At 53.6% G+C, this 23238-nt stretch overlaps 3 protein-coding genes across 4 annotated transcripts; 1 reads left to right on the forward strand and 2 right to left on the reverse strand.

The window, feature by feature from the left end:
- Nucleotides 1–1197: 1197 nt before the first annotated feature.
- Nucleotides 1198–6190, reverse strand: Ppm1m (protein phosphatase, Mg2+/Mn2+ dependent 1M). 2 transcript variants are annotated; one of them, XM_006994424.4, is made up of 10 exons: nt 5903–6190; nt 4940–5063; nt 4609–4863; nt 4078–4190; nt 3636–3720; nt 3418–3536; nt 3182–3245; nt 2860–2967; nt 2600–2748; nt 1198–2328 (listed from the first exon to the last, which is right to left on the reverse strand). In XM_006994424.4, the coding sequence occupies exons 1-10, from the start codon at nt 6124–6126 to the stop codon at nt 2187–2189; spliced, it is 1383 nt and encodes a 460-aa protein (XP_006994486.3). In that variant the 5' UTR covers nt 6127–6190; the 3' UTR covers nt 1198–2186. The 2 variants fall into 2 exon arrangements, with proteins under 2 accessions (XP_006994486.3, XP_042137488.2); XM_042281554.2 differs by lacking the exon at nt 5903–6190 and adding an exon at nt 5614–5680 and having other exon boundaries at nt 4940–5067.
- A 3496-nt stretch (nt 6191–9686) lies between these two features.
- LOC121830979 (uncharacterized) lies at nt 9687–10431 on the reverse strand. Its single transcript, XM_042281556.2, has 2 exons — nt 10090–10431; nt 9687–9838 (listed from the first exon to the last, which is right to left on the reverse strand). Exons 1-2 carry the CDS (start codon nt 10426–10428, stop codon nt 9827–9829), a joined length of 351 nt encoding a protein of 116 aa, XP_042137490.2. The 5' UTR covers nt 10429–10431; the 3' UTR covers nt 9687–9826.
- Twf2 (twinfilin actin binding protein 2) lies at nt 10292–22236 on the forward strand. Its single transcript, XM_006994423.4, has 9 exons — nt 10292–10429; nt 13771–13848; nt 18613–18791; nt 19146–19241; nt 19628–19732; nt 19825–19950; nt 20934–21084; nt 21219–21340; nt 21647–22236. The coding sequence occupies exons 1-9, from the start codon at nt 10405–10407 to the stop codon at nt 21812–21814; spliced, it is 1050 nt and encodes a 349-aa protein (XP_006994485.1). The 5' UTR covers nt 10292–10404; the 3' UTR covers nt 21815–22236.
- The last annotated feature ends 1002 nt before the right edge of the window (nt 22237–23238 follow it).

Raw genomic sequence — 23238 nt, forward strand, 5'->3', positions numbered from 1 at the left:
GACAGTGACACTAGCATCTGTGGCTACCTGTCTGGGGCTCAGAAGAGAGCTGGTGGTCTGCCTATGTGTTACACAGGAGATGGGAAACACCAAACACCGATGTGTTCGGTCCTGTCTTCAGATGAGGAAATGGGGTCTGAGCATCCCAGGTGCGTTAGCTACACAAGCTTTCTAGCTGCAATCCAGAGCTGTGTGTTGCCCGAAGCCCCCTTGATTCTAGTCAGGTAAAGCTCATGTAATGAATACTGTATTTCAACAGATACTTCTGAACCTCAGTAAGTTCCAGGATGGTGACAGAGGTTTGGGGTTGCTTTTTCTTTCTTTTTTTTTTAAGATTTATTTATTTATTATGAATACATTATTCTGTCTGTACATATCCCCACAGGCCAGAAGAGGGCACCAGATCTCATTACAGGTGGTTGTGAGCCACCATGTGGTTGCTGGGAATTGAACTCAGGACCTTTGGAAGAGCAAGCAGTGCTCTTAACCTCTGAGCCATCTCTCCAGCCCTTGGGGTTGCTTTTTCAAGACAGGGTTTCTCTGTGTAGCCCTGGCTATCCTAGAACTCGCTCTGTAGACCAGGCTGGCCTTGAACTCACAAAGATGCATTTGCCTCTGCCTCCTGAGCACTGGGATTAAAGGTGTGTGCCACGGCTGCCACCACCACCGCCAGGCCTAGGCTGGCAAGTCTTAAGGGGAAGATGAAAAGTGAAATTTCATAAAGCCCTTACTAACTCAAAATGTAAAGCACCAGGTCACTCAGAAGTAAGTGAGGAGTCTGGCAGTGGGCCACACCTGTAATCTCAGTATTTAGACTGAGGCTGACTGAGGCCATGGAAGTTTCAGACCAGCCTGGCCTACACAGCAAGAAACCTATCACTCTAGATGGAGGCAGAAGCCAAAGGATCACAAAGTTGAGGCCACAATACAGTTTCAGAACTGACAAGGCGACATAGTGAAACTCTTGCAAAACAATTTTAAGAATTGGAAAGGCAGCCCTTATGGTACCTACAGTCCAGAGTCCGCAGGTATTAAATGTCTTTTCATTCCCTGGCAACAATGAGGGGGCTGAGCATGGGAAACAGCCCTGATTATATGCAAGCTTCCATAGTGAAACTGAAAGGAATCTACTGAAAGGCCACAAGAAGCGGCAAAATTTGCCGACCAAGCTGTGAGCAACTCACGATTCACAAGGGCTCTTTTATATGCAAACATTTAATATCAGGCTGGCTGAGTCCCTCCAGGGAAGCTCTACATGGCCGGTGCTGGAGGTAGAGGTGCGTGAATCCCTGGAGGCTGGGCAGGGTAGAGTAGGCAGGAGGGCAGCAGAGGGGGTGGGGACGATGCTAGGCTAAAAGTGGAGGGTTAGAAACAAGGAGATCTGGCTAGCTGAGAAGTAGATGCCCCTGGAGTAAGCTCTGGGAAACAACAGACACTCTTGGCATAGGTATAGGGCAGGCCTGGGACCGGGGGAAAAGCAGTCACTGGCAGCCAGGATCCAGGCAGTGACAATTGGCCTAGCCAACTCGGGAAACTTCTCACCCTGTTTTGCTCTCGCAACTTTATTTGGGATCTGTGCCCTCCATGGGCAGAGAGCAGGGCAGGATCTGTCTTCAAGATGGCTGGTCCAGCCAGGCATAGTGGTGCACGCCAGTGCTCAGGAGGCAGAGACAGGTGATCTCTGAGTTCAAGGCCAGCCTGGTCTACATAGCAAGTTCCAGGACAGCCAGAACTACATACTAGAGACCCTATCTTAAAGAGGAAAAAAGAAAAAAAAAAAAGATAGCTGATCCAGCAGATGTGAAACTGCCCAGAGGTTTCAAGAAGGCACCTTGTGTGGGCAGATGGTTAAATACCTGACACTCATGGGTCAGAACCAAATGACCTAGCTGCCTGCTCCCCAAGGCATCTTAGTACCCTAAATCCTTTAGGCTGCTGAGGAGCCAACAGATACCATACTTTGTAAAGTATCTCTGCCAGAAGGATGTTACCATTGCAGAAGGTGGGACCTGGTAGGCGAGGCTCTCCACCCAGTGCTCTCTTTGAAACAAATAGTGAAGGCAGAAAGCAAGGGCACTGAGCTGTGGCTGGGGACCGACCAGACAGGGCCCGCTCTTGGCCACAGTGGACGTCTGCTCAGACGGCACTGGTCCTGAAGAGGTCACAGAGTGCAAGTATCTGGGTCCTCAGTGGCCACAACTCCCCTGGCCCTGCTTGTGCAAAGGAATCACAAACACAGAGACGTCGTCGTAGGACACCTGCCCTTCTCCAGCAGCACCATCCTCCCCCTGTGTGCTGTGTATCAGCATTTTGGCCAACTCTGAGAACCTGTAAAGACATTACTGAAGATGTACTCTGGAGATAAAGCAGGCCACAGCCAGCCCCCCCCCCCCCTCCAGAACTTGCTTCACAGGACAAGACACCTAGGAGACCCCTTAAATGTGGTGCAACTAAGGGCCGTAAACTAGATTACCAGACCAGACCTAGATTTTTTTTTTTTTAAATCGTATCCCCTCCCCCTTGGGACAACCTGCCCTGACTTCGCAGCTGTAGCTACCTGGACCAAAACGTCCAGTCAGGTCCCCCTCCGCTACAGTACCTGTGTGGGTCCTCTCGGTTCCCAGTGAGGAAGCTCCGCACAAGCTGTGCCACCTGCTCATTAGACAGGACATCCCAGAGCCCATCAGTTGCCATGACAACCACATCCTCCTCTTGCAGTGCCAGCTGGTCCACATCCAGCACAGTCACCTGCAAGGTAAGCCTGAGGATCCTTCAATGCTCCCTTCCTAGCTCCTACAAGGCTCATTTTCTGCCCTTCCTGGGCATTGGAACCTGGGGTGGGCTACATTGTTCTATCACCTGTGGGATGGAGAGCAGGAAGGGCTTGAGCTGGATGTTGGTGTCCAGGACTCTGAGTTGATGGTCTCCCAGGCCTCGGGAGACAGCCAGTGTTCCTAGTAACCGAGCCTGGAGGAAAGGGAGGGATGCGATGATAGTGATGAGCTTAGCACATGCCCAGGGTCCGGCTCTCCTGAGCACAAAGCGGGAAGTGAACGGGGGCTTCTAAGGGGGAAACATCTGAGGGAACGGAGGATACCAGCCACAGCCACCAGTAAGGGACAAAGGAGCTCCCACCTTCAGGGAGCAACTAAAGAGGGAATCTTGGGCAGGGGGCACTGACCTGCCTTCCCTGTCCGTGAATCAGTGGATACTTGAGGTCAGACTTTTCCACCTGTTTGTAGCTCCTGCAGGAGCAGACCTAGAGTCAGCCAAGGCCCACACCCTGCAGCAGCTTCGCCCATCCTCGAACCCAGCTACCACGCCTTCACATGCCCACCTTGCCCAAGTACGGCTGCCTCAGGCCATACAGATGAGCCCGGACCTTTTCCCACCCTGTCCCCCATCCCCGCAGCTCACCAGCCATTCATGTGATGGTCCCTGAACAAAACCTTCTGCCCTACATCATCCCCCTTCAGCCGCCGAGGGAACTCCAGTCGGGTGAACTCACCAGCCAGAAGCTCAGGGTAGATAAAGGCCTAGGGTGTGGAGGTCGATTTCAGATCGGGCTTCCTTCCCAGGGCCCTATGTGGCCCTCGACACAGGGAGATGGGGGTCCCTCTGCCAGGAGCACCTACCAGCTGCTGGATCCGCTGCCGCTCTGTTTCTGGAGTGAACTCAGAACTCAGCACCCGTATCTCATCTCTCCGCACCAAGATGGCTCTGAACAGGTTGGAGGAAGGGGAAGAGGTCTATGAAACAACTTCCATACTCACCCATGGCCACCCTCCTAGCACCCTTCTCCAGCCACCTGGGGCCACTTCTGGCCATGCTGATCCCTTGTTCAAGTCCCTCCATGACTGCCTGAGACCCACAGAGTAAAGGTACAGCCTGTTAGCATGGCCCCTGTAGCCCCTGCCTGCCTTGGCTTCAATGTCCACTCTTACACTTGGCTTATGCCAAGTACAAATACAACGTGGCCAGCCAGTCGCCCTCATTTCTAACCCTTCTTCCACTGTCTCGACCCCCTTTGGTACCCTCCTGCCCACTACCCTGCCCACCCTCCAAAGGTCCACTCACCTGCTATCGCCAGCGTTGGCCACATACAGCTTCCCCTGCAGGGACACGGCCACCAGGGCTGTACAGCCGCCCACCTGGCCTGAGGCCTCCAGCTCTCTCCCAATCACATCATCCTGGAGCAAACCAAGGGTATCATAGCTGCTGCCCAAACTGGCAGCCATCTCCAGCCCCCCACCCCTTACAATTGCATCCCCACGAGCAAGCCTACAAACCCCAACTCAAAAGCTTGGCCATTAGCTCCTGAATTCCTGTGTAAAGAGAATTCACACAAGGGAAGTGTAATTCAAAATAGGAAGAGAAACCAGTGCTTGCTGAGGGCCAACGGCAGCACAGGTGAGCAATTAGCACACAACAGGAACTAGATAAATGGAGGGTTAAGCTGAAGACCACGGAGCTACAGCCAGGAGAGAACAAATCCATACAACCTTCTCGCCACAGTCCAAAGAATGGGGTGACTATGGTATGCAGCTGTACCCCAGTTTCTTAAGTCCCTAGGGGAAAACATCCCTTCTCCCCAAAGGCCCCACTCACACATTCCTGGAAGGCGCTCTCCAGGGCCCCAATCACCAAGTCTTCTGCCCGAATGCCCTTTTCCTCCACGAACTGGGGGTCACTGGAGCAGACACAGCGACCGCTGAGATGCATGGGGGGCTGAGAGGCCACCATGCCTTCTACTACAACCTCCAGCTGCCGGCGCAGGCAGGAATGCAGGGTGTTGGCGGCCAAAACGGCTGCTGCAGGTCCGCCATGCCCGTCAAACAGTGCCCAGTAATGACCTGTCAGGAACTGCACAGGAAAGGCAGTCAGGCCCCTCCATCCTGGCGCTAGCCTGAAAGTGGGGCTCAGGCAGGGCTGTACCCACCTCCTCTGGGCACACCGTCAGCCACTCCTGATCTTCTTCAATCCCAAACTCACATCGCCGGATGCACAGCTTCCCACAAGCAGCCTGGTCCTCATTGAACTCCGATTTCTCCGCATTGATAATCCTGAGGCCATGACATCACCGGTGATGTCTCATCTATGTCACTGGGGCTCAGAGACTCCACCCGGGACAACTGCTTCTGGGTGCTGTCCCTGACACCACACCTAGACAACTTTTCATTTCTTCTTTTTTTTTTTTCTTAAGTTATTTTGTGCGCGAGTGTGCGAATGTGCATGTGTGTGCACAGACCAGAGGTGGACGTTGGGATTCTCCCTCTACTGTGCTCCATCTTAGTTTTTTGAGACAGGTCAGTCTCTTACTAAACCGGGGGCTCACTTCACTGATTCAACAGACTGCCTGACCAGCAAGTCCTGTATCTCCCTGCATCTGCCTCCCCTGTGCTGAGATTACAGGCCAGAACTGCCACGCCCAGCTTTTTACAAGGTTGCTGGAGATCCGAACTCTGGATCCTCATGTTTGCTCTGCCCCAATGATAAGAAAGTTTTGTAACTGTTCAGTGGCTTTGTCACTCGGGTCAAAATCAGAGCCCAGGCCCTTTTATAGACCCTGGGCTGGCCCAAGGTTTGTGAGGTCTCATCTCTGTCCCAATCCCATCCCATAGAGCATAGGCCAAATCCAGAGTGAGGTGCGAGGTGAGACACACATCTCCAAAGGCCGGAATAAAGGAAGGTCCAGACGCGGGTTAGCCCTCCCGGGACCTCCAACCTTCTCCAAAAGAAAAGGCCAGGGTGGGAAAAGGAGGAATGTTGTCAACAGCCCCGGGGTGAGGACAAGGAGGGGGTTGGCGGGAGAGTCCACACTCAGCCAGTTTTCTAGGTCAGCACAGAACCCGACGAGATCAAGGAGGGGGTAGAGAGGGGGCGCGGGGGCAAGGACACTCACTCGGCGTAGCCTGCGTTCCAAGGCAGCGTGCGGCCCCGCGCCGGGCTGCGCACCGGCCGGGAGTCCGGGCGGCGCGAGGCGTCGGTGGCGCCGGGGCTGGAGCCCGAGCCGCGCAGGAAGCGGGGTCGGTGATAGGGGACGGGGCTGGAGCGCGGCCCCGCTGGCTGCGGCTCTGGAAGGGGACCCCCGGGTAGGAAGCGGCGCCGGAACCAGCCGGCGGACATTGCGTGGCGGCCGGGGGCTGCCCGCGCAGAGCGGGACGCCAGGGTCCCGCCCGCCCCAGGGAGGAAGCGGGCCTGGGGGTGGGGCCTGGGCTGCGAGGCCACGCCCCCTCCTGGCTCTCCCGCCCCAGGCTGTGCGGCCAGTGAACAGGGCCATCCCCTGTAACAAGGGACCGCGTTCACCCACCCCACTTTACAGGCTGGGAAACTGAGGCCAGGCGAGAGTGGCACTGAGCTACTGTGGGACTCTGAGTGGGGAAACCCTCCCCTCTACTCTAGGAACCGTGAAGTCATCTCCAGTGGGTGCCGGGCGAGGGCCACACAGCCTCAGCCTCGCGCTGCTAGCCACCGTCTTACGCAAGGGGAGGACGGAGACAGTACGTCCTTGGAGGTGCTCTAGAGTTTTGTTCACCCTGGTCCTCATCCTCAGAGGCCCACTCCCAAATGGCTGCCCCCACAGTCAAGATGGCTTCTCGGGACACTACAAGATCCTCCCTGGAGTGTGAGCGACGGACAAGAGCAACCTATGGGAATTTAAAGGGGAGCGTAGTTCCTTTTTCCAGCTTGTCAAAGGTACAACCTTGAGCTGAAGGAAGTGCTAAGATTTGCACTAATGCCAGGCGGTGCGGCGCATGCCTTTAATCCCAGCACTGGGGAGGCAGAGGCAGGTGGATCTCTGTGAGTTCGAGGCCAGCCTGGTCTACAGAGCAAGTTCTAGGACAGGCTCCAAAGCTACACAGAGCAACCCTGTCTGGAAAAACCAAAAAAAGGAAAAAAGGAAGAAGAATTTCACTGGCATCTCTTTTGTTTTGAGACAGGCTTTCACCATGTAGCCCAGAACTTGCTTTGTAAACCAGGCTGGCCTCAAACTAGGCACCCCTGCCCTCTGCCTCCCGAGTGCTACACCCACTCTGGCTCAGAATGTTAACCTCTAGGTAGCTGTCACTGTTGGGGGCTAGCAGCAGTGTGCCTCTTCATGTCTGCACATTAACAGAGACTTGTCACTTTCTGTCACCTAAGTCCAGGTGCCCGCCGGCGAGGCTGCAATTTCCATTTCATTCGGGAGGGCTCAGGCCCACAGAGGGGAAGTATCAGATGCCCAGCATTTGCAGTTTGACGGTGCAGCTGAGTCAGACCGCCACTCAGGGATTTCTCTTCCTCTTTTCTCCAGGAACCCAACTTAAAATCTCTAAGGCCCAAGGATGGATGGATGAGGCGTTCTCTACCTTTGCCTTGACTCCTAAACCCAGTCAGTGCTGAGTAGGCCTCACTTCCTTCAGTCAGCCAGCCCTCCTCTGCTGGCATTTCCTCCTGCCCAAGGAGGAGGGGACCTAGGGACCCCGGTAACTGCCCTGGTAACTTGGGGGGAGGGTAACCTACAGAGCCCACCTAATAACAGCCTCACTCAGGGCATAGGAGCAGAGCTAATGGAGGTAAGGCCTGACCCAGGCATGAGGAGCTAATGGAGGTAAGGCCTGACCCAGGCATGAGTAAGGGGCAAAGTCTGAGCAAGTTACAGCCCCACACCCCACACCCCAGCTTCCAACAAGAGAGGGATACATAGGATCCGTTTGCCTAAGTTTCTTTAATTCTTGCTGTAACAAAGTATCTGCAAAGGCAACTACCGGAAGGAGGAAGATCTTGTTCAGTCCATGCGGGGGAGGTGGGCCGAAGCAGGGCAATCGGGAATGAGAGGCAGCTGGTCAGTGTCTGCTGCCCGGAAGAGGCGACTCTTCCCTAGTTAGTTATTCAGACCCAGCGACTCTTGCCTAGTTAGTTATTCAGACCCAGCGACTCTTCCCTAGTTAGTTATTCAGACCCCAGCCAACAGGATGCTGCCCACATTCAGGGCAGGTCTCCTTCCTAATTAAACTCTTCTGGAAATACCCTCGCAGACAAAGCTCAAAGGCTCTGCTCCTAGATAATTTCATACTCAAGATCAGTCATCACACTGACATAAGCTTCCATAGCCTATTTACCCATCCTTGACAATCACAGTTCTTATCAAAGTTTTAAATTTTTGCCTACAGATAAGTAAAATTCCAAATACAGTCCAGTTTTCATTTGACATTATTTTTCTCTGATTCCTTGATTGTTTGTTGACATTGTCCCGTGTGGCCCAGGCTGGCCAGGAACTCACTATGTAGCCCAGGCTAATCTTGAACCTTTTTTTTCTATTTATTTGTTTGTTTGTTTTTGAGGCAGAATCTAAGCGTGTAGCCCTGGCTGGTCAGGAACACACTGTGTGTACCAGGACAGCCTTGAATTCACAGAGATCCACCTGCTTTTGCCTCCTTAGTACTGGCATTCCCATTATTTGCCACCACACCTGGTTTATACAATGCTGGGGATCGAACCTAGGACTTCCTACATGTTAGAAAAGTGCTCTATTAGCTGAGCCGTATCCCCAGGTCTAGGATGTTTTTTAACTAGTTATTGCTTGTGTTTTCTTTTTTGTTTGTGTGTGTGGTGTATACATATACTGTGTGCACATGCGTGTTCCAGTGTAATGTAAAACCCGGTGGTGGACATCGGCCATCTGCCTCTATCTTTTTTTTTTTTTTAATTCTCTCATTCAACTTGGAGCTCTCCATTTAGCTGGGCTAGCTGGCAAATGAGCTCCAGGTAGGTATTGAATATCTGTCTCTTGAACTCCTCTCCTCGAAGTCCCCATGGTCTCCCTGCCCCGCCAGGGGGTAAAGCCAAGTTTTTTCTGGCTCTGGGAATCTGAACTCGTACACCTGCATATGACTGAGCCATCTCTCCAGTGCCAGACTATTAATTTATCTATTTGGGTTTTTTTTTTAAAGTATTTATTTCATTTTTAAATTTTTTGTGTGTCTGGGTGTTTTGCCAGCATGTATCTCTGTGCACCACATCTGTGCCTATTCCTAGGAGGCCAGAAGGAACCGGAGTTACAGACAGTTTTGAGCTGTTAAATGTCATGTGGGTGCTGGGAACCAAACATGGGTCTTATGCAAGAACAGCAGCAGCAAATGCTCTTAACCACTGGGCCATATGTCCAGTCCCATTTATCTATTTTTAAATAACCAGCTTCAGGGCTGGAGAGATGGCTCAGCTCAGTGGTTAAGAGCACTGGCTGCTCTTCCAGAGGTCCTGAGTTCAATTCCCAGCAACCAAATGGTGGCTCACAACCATCTCTAGTGGAATCTAATGTCCTCTTCTGGCGTAAAGTCGTACATACAGATAGAGCACTCATATACATAAAATAAATAAACAAATCTTTATTTAAAATATTAAGCCGGGCGGTGTTAGTGCACATCTTTAATCTCAGCACTCAGGAGGCAAAGGCAGGTGGATCTCTGTGAGTTCCAGGCCAGCCTAGTTTACAGAGCGAGTTCCAGGGCGGCCAGGGCAGTTATACAGAGAAACCTTGTGTCAGAAAACCAAAAGGAAAAAAAAAAAATAAGAATACTAGCGGCAAAATGGCTGTTAACATTAGCAGCAGGAAAGGCCTCTGAAAATGGAGACAAGTTCACTAGGAATTGGGAAGTGCCTCAGACTAAGCTCCGGTCAACCACAGGGCCTTAGCACATGCATCTTCTTTTTGGAAAACTTCCCACCACTCTACTAGGGTCACCCCGGGTCTCTCCTACCATATTCGATCCAAAATTCACCCCCTCATTTCCTCAGCGTATGGCTCCAGCTACCACATTCACCGTGCACCTGATGACTGGTCAGTCTAGGCTTCCACCTGTGAACAAAAGTCTGGGCATCAAGACCACACACACTCACACACACACACACACACACACACACACACACACACACACACGAGCACGACCACACACGCGCGTGCCCGCCTACACTGAGCTCCCCTCACGTGTCACAAACTGGGGTACGCCTGGATCGGCCCCCACTCTCAAACCTCCTCGGAGGCAAACGCACAGTCCCTCCCACGCCCAAGCGCGCATCCGCCCACAGGCCTCCTGGATTGTGGCCTACCAGCGCCCGCCCACACACCCCTCGGGCACCCGGAGGCCCCGTCTGTGCCACAGTGGTGGTAGCGGCGCGGCACACGGCCATCCGGACCCCGGTGCCCGCTGCGCGCACGCGCGGCACTAGTGCCCGCCTCTGCCGGCCTCGCCCTCCGGGGGCGGAGCGCGCTGGGGGCGGGTCCTGCGGCACCGCCCGGGAAGCTGCGCGAAGCTGGGCGCCGCCGCCACATCCTCCGGAGCTCTGGGTCCAGGCGAGCCGAGTCGAGCCGGGCCAGGACCAAGCGGAGCGCTCCGACGGCACGAGCGAGCCGAACGCTGAGCCATGGCGCACCAGACCGGCATCCATGGTGAGGGCGGATGGAGGGCGGACAGGGGGCCCAAGGGCTCTGCCGCGCCTGGTCTGCGCGCTTGGTCCCTTCATCCTCCTCTTCCTCGCACCCTCCAGGGAAATTCCTGTTCTCCTTTGCAGCCGCGAGTCCCTGGGATGGACACATCTTGGGGAGTCCAGACTGCTGTACATAGCAGAGAGTGGGTGCACATGAATGCACACAGCAAGGGTGGAAGTATCTTGTGTACTCATCTGGGGGCGGATGTGCCTGTGTGTACCCGTCTGGGTATTTTTGTTCTTTTCTGGAGGTGGGGTGTACCCGGATGTGCACATCTGGAAAAGTGTACACGCGTGTGCACATGTTCTCTGTATACAGTCCTGCGTGTGCACATATGCGACTTGGTTATGTCTATCCAGGCTCCTTGGTGTGCATGCATTAGTGGCTGGTTTTGGACACGGTAGGTGGCATGAACCATCTCAGACATCATCAGTGTTTCCTGACAGCGTGCACACATCTGTGGGAGCCTGCATGTGTGCACAGTTCAGGCACATCTCAGTGTGTGTGTGTGTGTGTGTGTGTGTGTGTGTGTGTGTGTGTTATCGCGGATGCTTGCACGTGGATGCTTGCATGGTGTCTTATGACTGACATGAGCTTGTGTATAAGTGTGGAAAGGATATCCTGACCTTTACTCCTCCCAGGACCCCCAAAGTCTTGCACTAGGCTGGACAAAAGCTGGCATAGAGCCCCCCCTTCTTAAGTAGAATGGGGAGAGTTGTGCATCTGACCTTGGCCTCTGACTTCTTCCATTTTCCACTCTGATCTGCTCCAACCAGGATTGCAAAAGTCCCAACTTCAAGCTGGAAGCAGAGAAAAGGGTCAGGATTCAGGCTTTCTAGGAGAGCTTCTGTCTCCACCCTCATTTACAGGAAGCTTCTACAGCCCAGAGTGTCACACCCACAGTTCCGCTCCAGAGTCCCAGTTTCCTCCTTAGATAGACTAAAACGGAAGCACTAGCTGGGAGCCAGGTGTTTGGGCCCTACCTGGTCTCACTGGCCCCATCTCTTACTGGCTTGGAAGGGCTGCTTCCCTGGCCAGTTGGGAAGGCCAGGCTGCTTGCCTAGACAGCTTGTTGGTTTGGCCATCAGCCACCCTGTCACATCATGATCCCCTGCCCAGGGCTGCCACCATCGACCCGCCTGACCGCCTGAATCCTTGCTTGCGGTTGTGGCTACTTGGTGAATGGATAGCCCTCAGAGGCTTGCCCCCGCCCCATCCCCATCCTGCTTGTCCTGAGCCTGTGGGAACAGGTGGGCCATCCTCTCCTGGAGATGGGGGGGCCAGGTTTCCTGAGTCAGCTTCAAAGTGGGGAACTGCCAGTGAGAAACTGCTGCCTGGCCTGCCCCTTCCTTCCTCTTTGTCTGGTCTGAGCTGCTGCCTCCAACTGGGAGGAGGTGCTAGAAAGTTCGTACCCACACACGCTGCCGCCGCTGCCGACAGACCCTCTGTCCTATCCCTTCCTTCCCCATGCTGAGAGACAGGCCTGCCTAGGGGAGCTTCCCGCTGCCCTGCCTGTGAGGGTGTGCACCTTGGACTCTCGGGGGGCCTGCTGGAGATAGCGGGGAAAGACCACCCTGGAGGATCGGGTGCCAGCCTCGGCCTGGCCATAGGAGAAGGCCTGGTGACCTCAAGAGTGAGGCCCGAGAAGGCCCGTAACCTGAGGCTTGCTGGAGTTGGAGGTGGGCACGGTGCGGGCAGGGAGGCATGAATCTTTGATGGCAGGGGCTCAGGTGTCCCAGGTCTGGCCTCTAGATTATTGATGGTGACTGGGGTGGGGTAGGACAGGATGCCACTTTCCCTGCTGGCTTTTCAGTTTGCTCTGGTAACAATAGAAGGGGCTTGGCCGCCTCCCTCTGGGGAGCTTCTGGGCCTCTCTTGCCAGGTCTAGGCAGGCAGGAGGAGCCAACACCGTCACCCTCAGATCAAGAAGAGAATGACTAGCAGAAGTCCCACTCCTTAGCACCTTCTCCCATGTACTCCTTACCACAGACTTGTGAGTTTGAGGGAATTCGCTCTGTTTTATAGATGAGGTTGAGGTTCGGAGAGGTCAGAGGTCACACAGCTCAGAGGGAGCTGGGGCCCCAAAGATCAGACTTGAAGCTTCCAGCATCTACTGATGGTCATTAGCTGTGCACGCCCCGTGGGTCTGTGACTCCTCGTGTATAGTACCGAGCCATGCTTCTCTGTCCCCGGGGGCTTCTTAGACTTTGTTAGGCCCCTGGCCACACAGTGACCTTCGTGGTGGTATACAACCTGAGATTCAGGCATAAGGTCGCTCTGCAGGGTAAACGGGGAGCACCTGAGGACATGCCCGAGAGTTTGTTTACTTAAAGCCCCTCTACCCCGCCCCTAAGCTGCCCATCAGCTGCCCAATCCAAGGCCTATAAATATTCTCTGATCTCAACTCTCCAGCTGTGTTCCTGCCGGGATTCTTCTGACCCCCGACAGCCCCAAGGTCACACTCGCCCAGAGACCCAAGCAGGTCCCTTACACACTTGGACTGTGTTTTCCCTCTCCGCTAGTGGAGCCGAGAGGATTCATGGTCCCCTAGCCCTGACCATGGTCCTCCCCTTGGCACTGTGTCCTTAGTATTAGTGACCCTCTGGGTCTGCTGCCCAGTTTCCAAGATGGAGTCTCCTTTCTGGGTACCGCTCCTCCTCCAGGAAGCCTTCCTTACTGCCTGGGAGCTGAGGATTTATTGCCCCTTGATAGGGCTATGTTGGGTCTGGTGGGCCCCTCTTTTGGTACAAACTGGCTGGGGGTTTGGAGTCCCAATGCATTCCTGTGTCATTTACACCCAGGTCTGTATAAATTGTCTATATTGCCTGTACATATGGTGTAGACACACTGCGGCTGTGTCTGGTGCGTGTGTGCGTGCATGCGTGCGTGCGTGCGTGTGTTTGAACGTCTAAATGAGCCTGTCCACTTACATTGACCAGCTGAGTGGGGTTCATCTACTGCTGGATCACCCTGGGGTCAGGGGACAGGTGGGCGCCCTTCATTCTGACCAGCTTGACTTGTCTTAGAACTTGTTCCCTCTTCAAGTGGACGGCCCCATTCCTGCATGCCCTTCCTGTCAGCCAAGCGATCCCAGCCAGCAGGCCATCTGCCTGCCACTCCTGCTAGCTAAATTTGGGAGCTTGTGTTCAGTAGCCGTCTCAGGTTCCCAGTCACATGGGGGAACCATATTTAACCCACCTCCCAGCCCAGCCATCAGACCCCACGGGACACCAGCAGACCCAGACTCATCCTTATCCACTCTGCGTGCTCACCACCACCAACTATGTTTCTTGTGCTTGTAGCCACTGAAGAACTAAAGGAATTCTTTGCCAAGGCCCGGGCTGGCTCCATCCGACTCATCAAAGTCGTCATTGAGGACGGTGAGTGTCCCCCACACGCTGGGGCATGGGATGGAGGCTGAACCCAGTTGCTTCTGGGGATAGGAACAAAGGGTGTTAGCTTCCGGCCCCCTGTAGACCTCATTTTCTCCATCTGAGAATGGGATGGGGCCACTCACAGAGGAGCCTCATGGGAGCCCTACAGGTGGTGATGGCAGTCACTCTCCGTGGGGAGCTGTCCTGTGGCCGTGTCCAGCTTCAGTACCTAGAGGCTGTGTGGCTTTTGAGATGGGCCTTGTCAGGGTGCTGGGCCTCTGATAGATGACAGGGACCCAGTGAGTCCTACTGTGTGTATGTGGCGTGTGTGCATACATGTTTATGTGTGTATGGTCAGCAGGCTGGACCTGGCTAGGCTGCTGGCTGGGGGAGGACGAAGATGCCAAGGACATTTTCCAGAATGGGAGGCAAGAACTTCTGTCTTGCTCATTCGGAAAACAGGATAGAGTAATTCTGTACTTGACAGGGCCTTGAACTGACTGTGGGACCAGGGTTCTTACCAGGCAGGACTAGAGCTATGAGGGTGTGGGGCTTGAGACCAGGCCTGGAGTAGAAGTATTCAAGAAGACAGAGGATCTGTCTGCGGCTGAAATCGGGGTGGGGAGACGAGGGGCCCTCTCCCTTCTGTGCCCAGCGGCTGCCTCGGCAGGGAGGGGTGTAGATGCGGGGAGGAGGTGTGATCCTGGCATTCTCAGGAGTCGGGCTGTCGTGAGCCCTTTGGCACGGGGCACCCGGAATGAGGCTAGTGTCCATTCACTTTAGCAGGCCCAGAATTCATCTCAGGCTTTAGGGCCATAGCTAGGCTGGGCTTCGTCCAGATGCCCTCAGAGGCTGGGTAAGGGTGGTTATGGTAGGTGACGAATGAGGCCTCCTGGGGCTTCCCACCCCCCCCTTAAAGGGACGCTTGAGGTCTTTGACTCTGTGCCTTAACCTCCCAGGTAAGATGACTTGTAGGTGGTCCCCACACGCATAAGGAACCTCTAGGTAGAGTCTTACCCTAATTCTGCATTCCAAGTGTTGGGGTACCTGGGAATGCCCGGGGTAGGGGTTTCACATTCTAGTTGAGTATGACTGGAGCACCTGATTTTTCTATAAAAACTAAATTATAGGTTATTTTTTGGTTTGGGTTTTTTGTTTGTTTGGGTTTTTGTTTTTGTTTTTTTCTTTCCCAAAACAGGGTTTCTCTGTGCTGCTTTGGCTCTCCTGGAACTGTCTGTATAGACCAGGCTGGCCTTGAACTCACAGAGATACGGGTGCTGGGATTAAAAGGGTGTGCCACTGCCCTAGTTCTTTTTTTAAACAAAACAACAACAAAAACCTGTCTGTGCCCTGTGTCTGTGTGGCGGTTTGTGTATGTGCATGCAGTGCTCATCGCAGCCAGAAGAGGGCATCAGATCTGCTGGTAGTGGAGTCACAGGCAGTCGTGAGCTGCCTGACTGGGTTCTGGGAGTCAAAGCCGGGTCCTCTGCAGGATCAGCCAGTGTTTTCAGCTGAACCATCTCTCCAGCCCTAAATTACACTTCATATGTAAAATTCCTGTCATAGCTTGGCATGATGAGTAGATGAAATTCTGAACAGTCTTAGTAAATAAGAAACAGAGCCAAATACAGAGGAAATAGCCAAAGAGATCAGAGCAAGAGCCACAAGAAGCTTTAGCTTACCACCAGCAGTGGCTTCCCCAGAGAGCGCTACTTCCTGTCTGACTTGTGTTTTTATTGCCTTTCTGTTCTGCCTTCTCATTGGCTCTAAGCCCAGCCACATGACTTCCTCGTCACTGTCTGTCTGTACAGACTTCCAGGTCTCTATGGTTGATACTGGGATTAAAGCCTCATGTCACCACGCTTGGCTGTGTCCTTGACCCCACAGAGACTCTGCCTGCCATGTGATTGGATTAAGGGTGTGTGCTACCACCACCTGACTCTGCTTATGGCTGTGTGACCTCTCTATGTGACCTCTGATCTTCAGGCAAACTTTATACAAATAAAATGCTACATTTCATCACAAATTAAATATCACCACAATGATGGGATATGCCTATAATCCCAGCACTTGAGAGGGCTGAGACTGGAGGAACTCAAGTTTGAAGCCAGCCTACACTATGTAGACTTGTCTCCAAATAGGAAAATGAAGCCTTGGGAGGTAGAGTTGTAAGAATCAGGAGTTCATGGTCATTCTTGGCTATATAGTGAGTTGGAAGCCAGCCTGGGCTGCATGAGCCCTGGTCTAAAAATACCAATAATAATAATAATAATAATAATAATAATAATAATAATAATAAAATTCTGGGGTTTTTTTTATTATGTATACAGTATCCTCCAAGCGTGTATGCCTGCAGGCCAGAAGAGGGCACCAGATCTCATTGTAGATGGTTGTGAGCCACTATGTGGTTGCTGGGAATTGAACTCCGGACCTCTGGAAGAGCAGCCAATGCTCTTAACCTCTGGGCCATCTCTCCAGCCCCCAAGTTCTGGTTTATTTTTAAATTTATATTTGGTGTGCATGGGTGCATGCATGGGTGCATGCATGTGTGTATCCCTGGGTTTGAACTCAGGTCACCAGGAGGCTTGGTGGTAAGAACCTTTACCTCTGAGTTACCTCACCTGTTCAAGCATTCTGGCTTACAAATGAGAGCAAGTGGCTGAAGAGATGGTTCAGCAGTTAGGAGCATTCATGACCCAGATTCAGCCCAGCTTCGACATGGTGGCTCACAACCATCTGTCACTTCAGTTCAGGGGATCAAGCATCTTCTTCTGACTTCCGTGTGTAGCTGAAGTCTTCTCCAGTCCTGCCTGGCCCACAGTCAGGACAAATCTCTCTCACCCGCCAGGCCTGCAGCCGCTCAGACCCAACCGAGTAAACACACAGAGACTTATATTGCTTACAAACTGTGTGGCCGTGGCAAGCTTCTTGCTATCTAGTTCTTCTATTTTAAATTACCCATTTCTATTAATCTATAAGTTGCCACATGGCTCGTGACTTACCGGTATCTTTACATGTTACTTGTCATGGTGGCTGGCAGCTTCTCCCTGCCTTAGCCTTCCACTTCCCAGAATTCTCCTCTCTTCTTGTCCCACCTATACTTCCTGCCTGGCTACTGGCCAATCAGCATTTCATTTACACAGAGCGATATCCACAGCACCCTTGGTTACCAGACACACACATGATGCACATACATAAGTCTAGGCAAAACACTCATAAAATAAGTAAATAAAACCTTAAAAAATAGGAACAATAAAGTAAACAATACTGTGTTTGGTCCCCTTCCCCAGCTTCACCAGCCTATAGCTGCTAACTTTCTTTTTGTTTTGTTTTGGGGTTTTGTTTTGTTTTTTTGGTTGTTTTGTTTGTTTGTTTTTTGGTTTTCTCTATGTCGCCCTAGCTCTCCTGGAACTCACAGAGATCCATCTGCCTTTGCCTCCCAAGTGCTGGGATTAAAGGCGTGTGTCGCCACCACTGCCCAGCTTTAGCTGCTAGCTTTCAACCCTCATTCCCATCTGAGTTCTGGGTGGGCAGGGAAAGAGGCCAGGGCCTGCAGAGGCGCTTAGACTGATGGCCTCGCATGCTGGATTCTTAGGCAGGTGGATTCTTGACCCTATCAAAAAGACCTGGTGGGATCTGGTGAAGTGCTGGCAGGGACCAGCTACGATCACGATTTTGCCCAGTTCTTCCTCTGGGTTGGCCTGTGTGGCCAAGTACATGCATGGTGTCCCAAAGAGGTCTCAGCCTGAAACTGTGGTTGGATGACCTACTTGGCTAGAGAGATGGTAGGCCTGTCAGGTCCAGGTGGCCAGCAAGATGGCTCAGTGGGTAAAAATTTAGTTCCCAAGCTCAGCAACCTGAGTTCAGTCCCTGGAACTTAGAGTGGACTGAGTCCTGAAAGTTGTCTTCTGACTTCTGCATTCACACTGTGAGAGGCACACACGCATACTCATCTATGTCATGCATATACAATAATAATAACAAATAATAAATAAGTTGGTTGTTAGCTAAACTGGGTGAGACACTCCTGTAATCCCAGCACTTGGAAACCTGAGGCAGGAGGATTGGAAGTTTGAGGCTAGCAGGACTTCATATCAAAAATAACCACAAGCAGAAGCTGGGCGTGGTGATGCACGCATATAATCCCAAGCCTTCAAGGAAGGGGTTGATGACCGATGCAGGAGGATCATGAGTTCAGGGTCAAATGGGGCTACGTAGTGAAACCCTGCCTTAAAAAAGAGTTGGCTGCTATTGGTTTTTCACCTTTAGGGAGAGGGCTGAAGCTAAGGGTGGCAGCCTCTCCCCTTGCACTTTGTCCTGAGGGGCTTATCAGAGCCAGGGGCTGAGGGAGCTGAGAGCAAGAAGTCATACACAGTTAAGAATGCACTGGGCAGCCCCCGTGTAGGACGGCCTTGAGGGGACCACACTGTGGCTGGCAGTGGGCACACAGCCGTGTTCCTGTGTGTGTGTGTGTGTGTGTGTTTGGTGTGTGCACAAATACGTGAGTGCACATGAATACAAGCGTCTGCAAGTGTGGGGTGTGTGCAGAGGAAGCCACCTGCAGCTGGCACACGTGACCTCGTTCATTCACTCCTATTCATCACTCAGAATCCAACTTCATACTTTGGGGATTTGAGGGCTCCTGGGAGATGAGGTGAAGTGGCCAGTAGGTCTGAGATCGCTCAGAGAGCTACGTCCCGAGGACAGAGGTCCACCGGCAGAGGGGGAGGTAGGATGTGCCCCTTCGGCTCACCCGGCCTCTGCCCCCAGAGCAGCTCGTGCTCGGTGCCTCGCAGGAGCCGGTGGGACGCTGGGACCAGGACTACGACAGGGCTGTGCTGCCGCTGCTAGATGCCCAGGAGCCCTGCTACCTCCTCTTCCGCCTTGACTCGCAGAATGCCCAGGGTTTCGAGTGGCTCTTCCTGGCCTGGTCACCTGATAATTCACCTGTGAGTCCTGGGCACCACTGCCCATCTCCCTGCTTGGGGCCAGTGGGAGGTGGGGAGAGCAGAGGAGAGATTGGCCCAAGGAGCCTAATGGAAGGAATGTGAGAGTCTGCTCCAAACCCTGTCTATTCGATCAGCCTGTCAGCCTGACTCAGGGCTGTTTGAGCTGGGTGGAGGCTCCCCCTGCTGGCGAAAGCTGCTCTATACAGCTCTGCTGCGCCCCCTGCTGGGTGTGTGGGACCAGTGCGATGACCTGATTCCGTGCCCTGCCTCCCTCTTCCGGGGCTCCAGTTGGCTCCAGTAGGCAGCTTGGCCCGTGGGGGGCCTCGGGGGGCCTCACAGTTTGCCCCATCTCAGGTGCGGCTGAAGATGTTGTATGCGGCCACGCGAGCCACAGTGAAGAAGGAGTTTGGAGGCGGCCACATCAAGGATGAGCTCTTCGGGACAGTAAAGGTTAGTTAGCCAAGGCAGAATGCAGGATGGGGACCAGAGGGTGAGGCATTATGTGAGGGTCACAGCAACTCAGTGCCAGGCTCAGGGTGAAAAATAGGACTGGGGACCGGGACTCATAGTGTTTGACACAGTGTTTGCCTAGCATGCATGAAACCCTGGGTTGATTCCCAGCTCACAGGAAGTGGAGACAGGAGGATGGGAAGTTCAAGGTCATTGTTGACTGTGTAGTGAGTTTGAGGCTGGCCTTGGTGCTACATAAGATGCTGTCTCAAATAAAAGAAATGGAAGGATGGGTAGCCCGGGAGCCACAAGCTGAGGTACACAGCGGGCTTCTGCCTGCCTGCCTGCCTGCGGTGTCCATTTCTACCTCTGAGCCTGCCCCACAGGACGACCTCTCCTTGGCTGGGTACCAGAAACACCTGTCGTCCTGTGCGGCACCTGCCCCACTTACTTCAGCAGAGAGAGAGCTCCAGCAGATCCGAATCAACGAGGTGGGTGTGCAGGGGTGTGTGCTGGGGGTCGCTGAACTCGGTAGGCTGCAGCTGGGTAGTAAGGCTTTCCTCCATGGTCGCCCCGCCCCCAGGTGAAGACGGAGATCAGCGTGGAAAGCAAGCACCAGACCCTGCAGGGCCTGGCCTTCCCCCTGCAGCCTGAGGTCCAGCGGGCCCTCCAGCAACTCAAGCAGAGGACCGTCAACTATATCCAGCTGGTGGGTGCGCAGGCGTGTCACGTGTCCACGACACGCAGCCAGGCACCGTGGGCTTCCCCTACTCCTGGTTTGCAGATGGGCACAGAGCCCAGTCCCCATCTCCTGAGCGGTTCCTCTAATCCGCGCTGTTCTTGGACTGGGGGTGTAGCTCAGCTGGTAGAGCGCTCGCCTGCCATACACGGGGAGTTGATCCTCGGGGCAGCAGCACCCGGAACTGGGCGTGGTGGCACACACCTGGAATCTCAGCCCTCAGGAGGCAGAGAGAGGCAGGAGCGTCAGAGCTCAAGGTCGTCCTTGGCTGCATAGGGAGTTTGAGATCAATCTAATCTGCACAAGACTGTTTCTTTTGTTGTTGTTGTTGTTGTTGTTGTTGTTGTTGTTGTTGTCTTGAGATAGTTAGGGTTTCTCTGTGTAGCTTTGGTGCCTGTCCTGGAACTCGATTTGTAGACCAAGTTGGCCTTGAACTCACAGAGCTCCACCTGCCTCTGCCTTCCTTTTTTTTTTTTTTTTTTTCTTCTTGTTTCTTTTTTTAAAGAGCATACCGTTTTCCCCTCCTCCCCCTGCCCCCAAGCCCTGGCCACAACAGACGCCCTGTAAACAGTTCCTCTGTAACTCCCTTGACTACCTCTTTCCCAGGCAGAACTCTTCTGCCTCCTCTGACCACACAGCCTGGCTCTCCCTCCCACTGTCCTGGGGCTTTGCCTCTGAGGATGGAACCGTCGCAATGTCTTGCTGAGGTCACCTTCCTCCACACCACCCCAAACGGGGATCTGGGTTGGGGGGGCGGGGCTTCATCCTTTGCTGAACCTCCAAAGGGGCGGAGTTAGGGCCAGGCCTGGAAGGTCTCTTTAGAATAAATAACCCCTGCAGCCTGAGGTCCAGCCTTGGGAAGGGGACCCCAGGGAGAAGGACCCCCAAACACTATCAGCCCTGTTTCTTAGTGGGTACAGTGGTGCCCTCACACCGCCCCTTCTCCTCCTCAGAAGCTGGACCTGGAACGGGAGACCATTGAGCTGGTACACACGGAGCCCACAAATCTGGCCCAGCTGCCCTCACGGGTCCCCCGAGATGCTGCCCGTTACCACTTCTTCCTGTACAAGCACACCCATGAGGGTGACTCCCTTGAATCTGTGGGTGAGTAGCAATGACAGGGACCTCAATTCTGTGCTGGCCAGGAGCGGGTGACAAGCCGCTGCTTGGTCCTGCTGTGGGGGTGGAGGTGTGCAGGTGCCCCAGCCTGCGTGGGCTCACCTCCTCGTCCTCCACAGTGTTCATCTACTCCATGCCGGGGTACAAGTGCAGCATTAAGGAGCGCATGCTCTACTCCAGCTGCAAGAGCCGCCTCCTCGACTCTGTAGAGCAAGACTTCCAGCTGGAGATAGCTAAGAAGGTATAGATGTTCCCAGGGCCCATCACCCCACTCTCCGCGTGGGACCCTGGAGTCCTAAGTCCATGTGGGATTCACTGCTGCAGTATTGGATACCCGGGTGGGGAGCCGACGATGTGGGACAGCCCAAGACATTCACGAGCCCAGCCTCCTTTCCTCAGGTCTTGGGTGACTGGGAGGAGGTGACTCGGGCCAGCAGGGTAACGGCCCTGTGTTACATATCCCGTGGTGACCTAAGAGTGAGACTCACCGAGAGTGGTATGTGTGGGGGCCTCAGCGTAGTGATGGCTTCTGTCTTGATCCATGCAGATTGAGATTGGTGATGGGGCAGAGCTGACAGCCGACTTCCTCTACGATGAGGTACATCCCAAGCAGCATGCCTTCAAGCAGGCATTCGCCAAGCCCAAAGGCCCCGGCGGCAAGCGGGGCCATAAGCGCCTCATCCGGGGCCCCGGCGAGAATGGAGATGACAGCTAGGTGTCTGGACTGGAAACAGGGCCGGGCATGTGGACTGCTGGCCTGCCGCCCTGCCGTTCCTGCACCTCCTTCCTCCCTAGCCTGGGCTCTAAAGAATCAGTTCCTGTGGGACAGGAGGGCAGGTGGCTGAACACATTTGCTACTTTCAAGGGCCATTGGACCAGCACTTGGTGACCCTGCCCGTGGCTGTCCCTTTCTCTCATCTGTGTGCACAGGGTGGCTGGGGAACCCCACCTGGCTCTTGCAAGGGGTCTGAGTGGGGGGCCTGGCATGAACCTAGCCTCCAGATCTGATGCTGTGGTCCCAGCTCAGTCCAGAAGCCTTTGGCCACAGAGGGTGGGGATGGTTGGCAGGGGCCAGATGTCACAGGAAGGGACGGTCGAACGCTGTATTTTCTAAAGAATAAAATATTTTTAAATCAATACTGAGCCTGACTCTGTGAATCGGGTGCATGGTTGTCTTTTTCCCTGCTCAGAAGGGGCTTTGCTGGCCTGCCAGGGTGAAACCCGAGCGCTCCTGGCCTCACATGTAGGGGAGATACTTTGAGAATGAGGGAAGAAGCCCTGCCCATGAGGCCCACACACTTCCATGAGGTTATGGACATCTGGGTGTCTCTGTTTCCTGTGGGTGCTGTGACAAGTTACCACAAACTCAGTGGCTTAAAAAAGAGGTAGTTTGAGCCCAATCTGAGCAAAACTCTGTTTAAAAAAGGAAAAGAAAAACCTTGCACATTTATTTGTACAGATCTGGAGGCCGGACAAGGCTAACACCATGGTACAGACAGCCGGCCTTCGGCAGGGTTGGCTGTGTTCTTAGCTCTGAATTTGAAGACCCAGATCCTGCTTCTCTGCTTCCATGGCTCTGTGCCTCCATCTGTAGTCACATCTTTCCATCTTTACTTAATAGTTTAGTGTGTTTTGAGACAGGGCCTTGTTGTGCGGTGACTGAGACCATCATCCTGCCTCAGCCTCCCTGATGCTGGCGTAACCAGCACACATCACCATACCTGCCTCTGTCTCGGTTTCATTCATTTGTTGGGTGGATTTTTTTTTTTTTTTTTTTTTTTTTTTTGGTTTTTGTGGTTTTTTTGAGACAGGGTTTCTCTGTGTGTAGCTTTGGAGCCTGTCTGGGAACTCACTCTGTAGACCAGGCTGGCCTCAAACTCACAGAGCTCTACATGCCTCTGCCTCCAGAGTGCTGGAATTACAGGCATGTGCCACCACCACCCGTGTTCTGTCTCATGTACCCCAGGCTGGCCTCCAGTGGGCTCTGTAGCTGAGGCTGATCTTGAACCTCTAGAGGCATGCACCACTGTGCCTGGCTTATGGGGTATCGAAGGTCAAATCCAGGCCTTGTGAATGCTAAGCAAGCAGTGTGGCAGCTAAGCTACATCCACAGTCCCCGGTGCTTTATAACAGACACGC

Source organism: Peromyscus maniculatus, chromosome 7 (genome assembly GCF_049852395.1).
Source record: "Peromyscus maniculatus bairdii isolate BWxNUB_F1_BW_parent chromosome 7, HU_Pman_BW_mat_3.1, whole genome shotgun sequence".
Lineage (NCBI taxonomy): Eukaryota > Metazoa > Chordata > Mammalia > Rodentia > Cricetidae > Peromyscus > Peromyscus maniculatus.

Excerpts from the sequence above, each read along its gene's own strand:
- Ppm1m (XM_006994424.4), bottom strand. The coding sequence starts at position 6,126 with ATGTCCGCCGGCTGGTTCCGGCGCCGCTTCCTACCCGGGGGTCCCCTT. Across the intron at positions 5,064-5,902 it reads TGGAACGCAGGCTACGCCGA|GATTATCAATGCGGAGAAAT; the intron begins GTGAGTGTCCTT and ends TCATGGCCTCAG. Across the intron at positions 4,864-4,939 it reads TGACGGTGTGCCCAGAGGAG|TTCCTGACAGGTCATTACTG; the intron begins GTGGGTACAGCC and ends TTTCCTGTGCAG.
- Twf2 (XM_006994423.4), top strand. The coding sequence starts at position 10,405 with ATGGCGCACCAGACCGGCATCCATG. Across the intron at positions 13,849-18,612 it reads CAAAGTCGTCATTGAGGACG|AGCAGCTCGTGCTCGGTGCC; the intron begins GTGAGTGTCCCC and ends CTCTGCCCCCAG. Across the intron at positions 19,733-19,824 it reads AGCAGATCCGAATCAACGAG|GTGAAGACGGAGATCAGCGT; the intron begins GTGGGTGTGCAG and ends CCCCGCCCCCAG.
- LOC121830979 (XM_042281556.2), bottom strand. The coding sequence starts at position 10,428 with ATGGATGCCGGTCTGGTGCGCCATGGCTCAGCGTTCGGCTCGCTCGTG.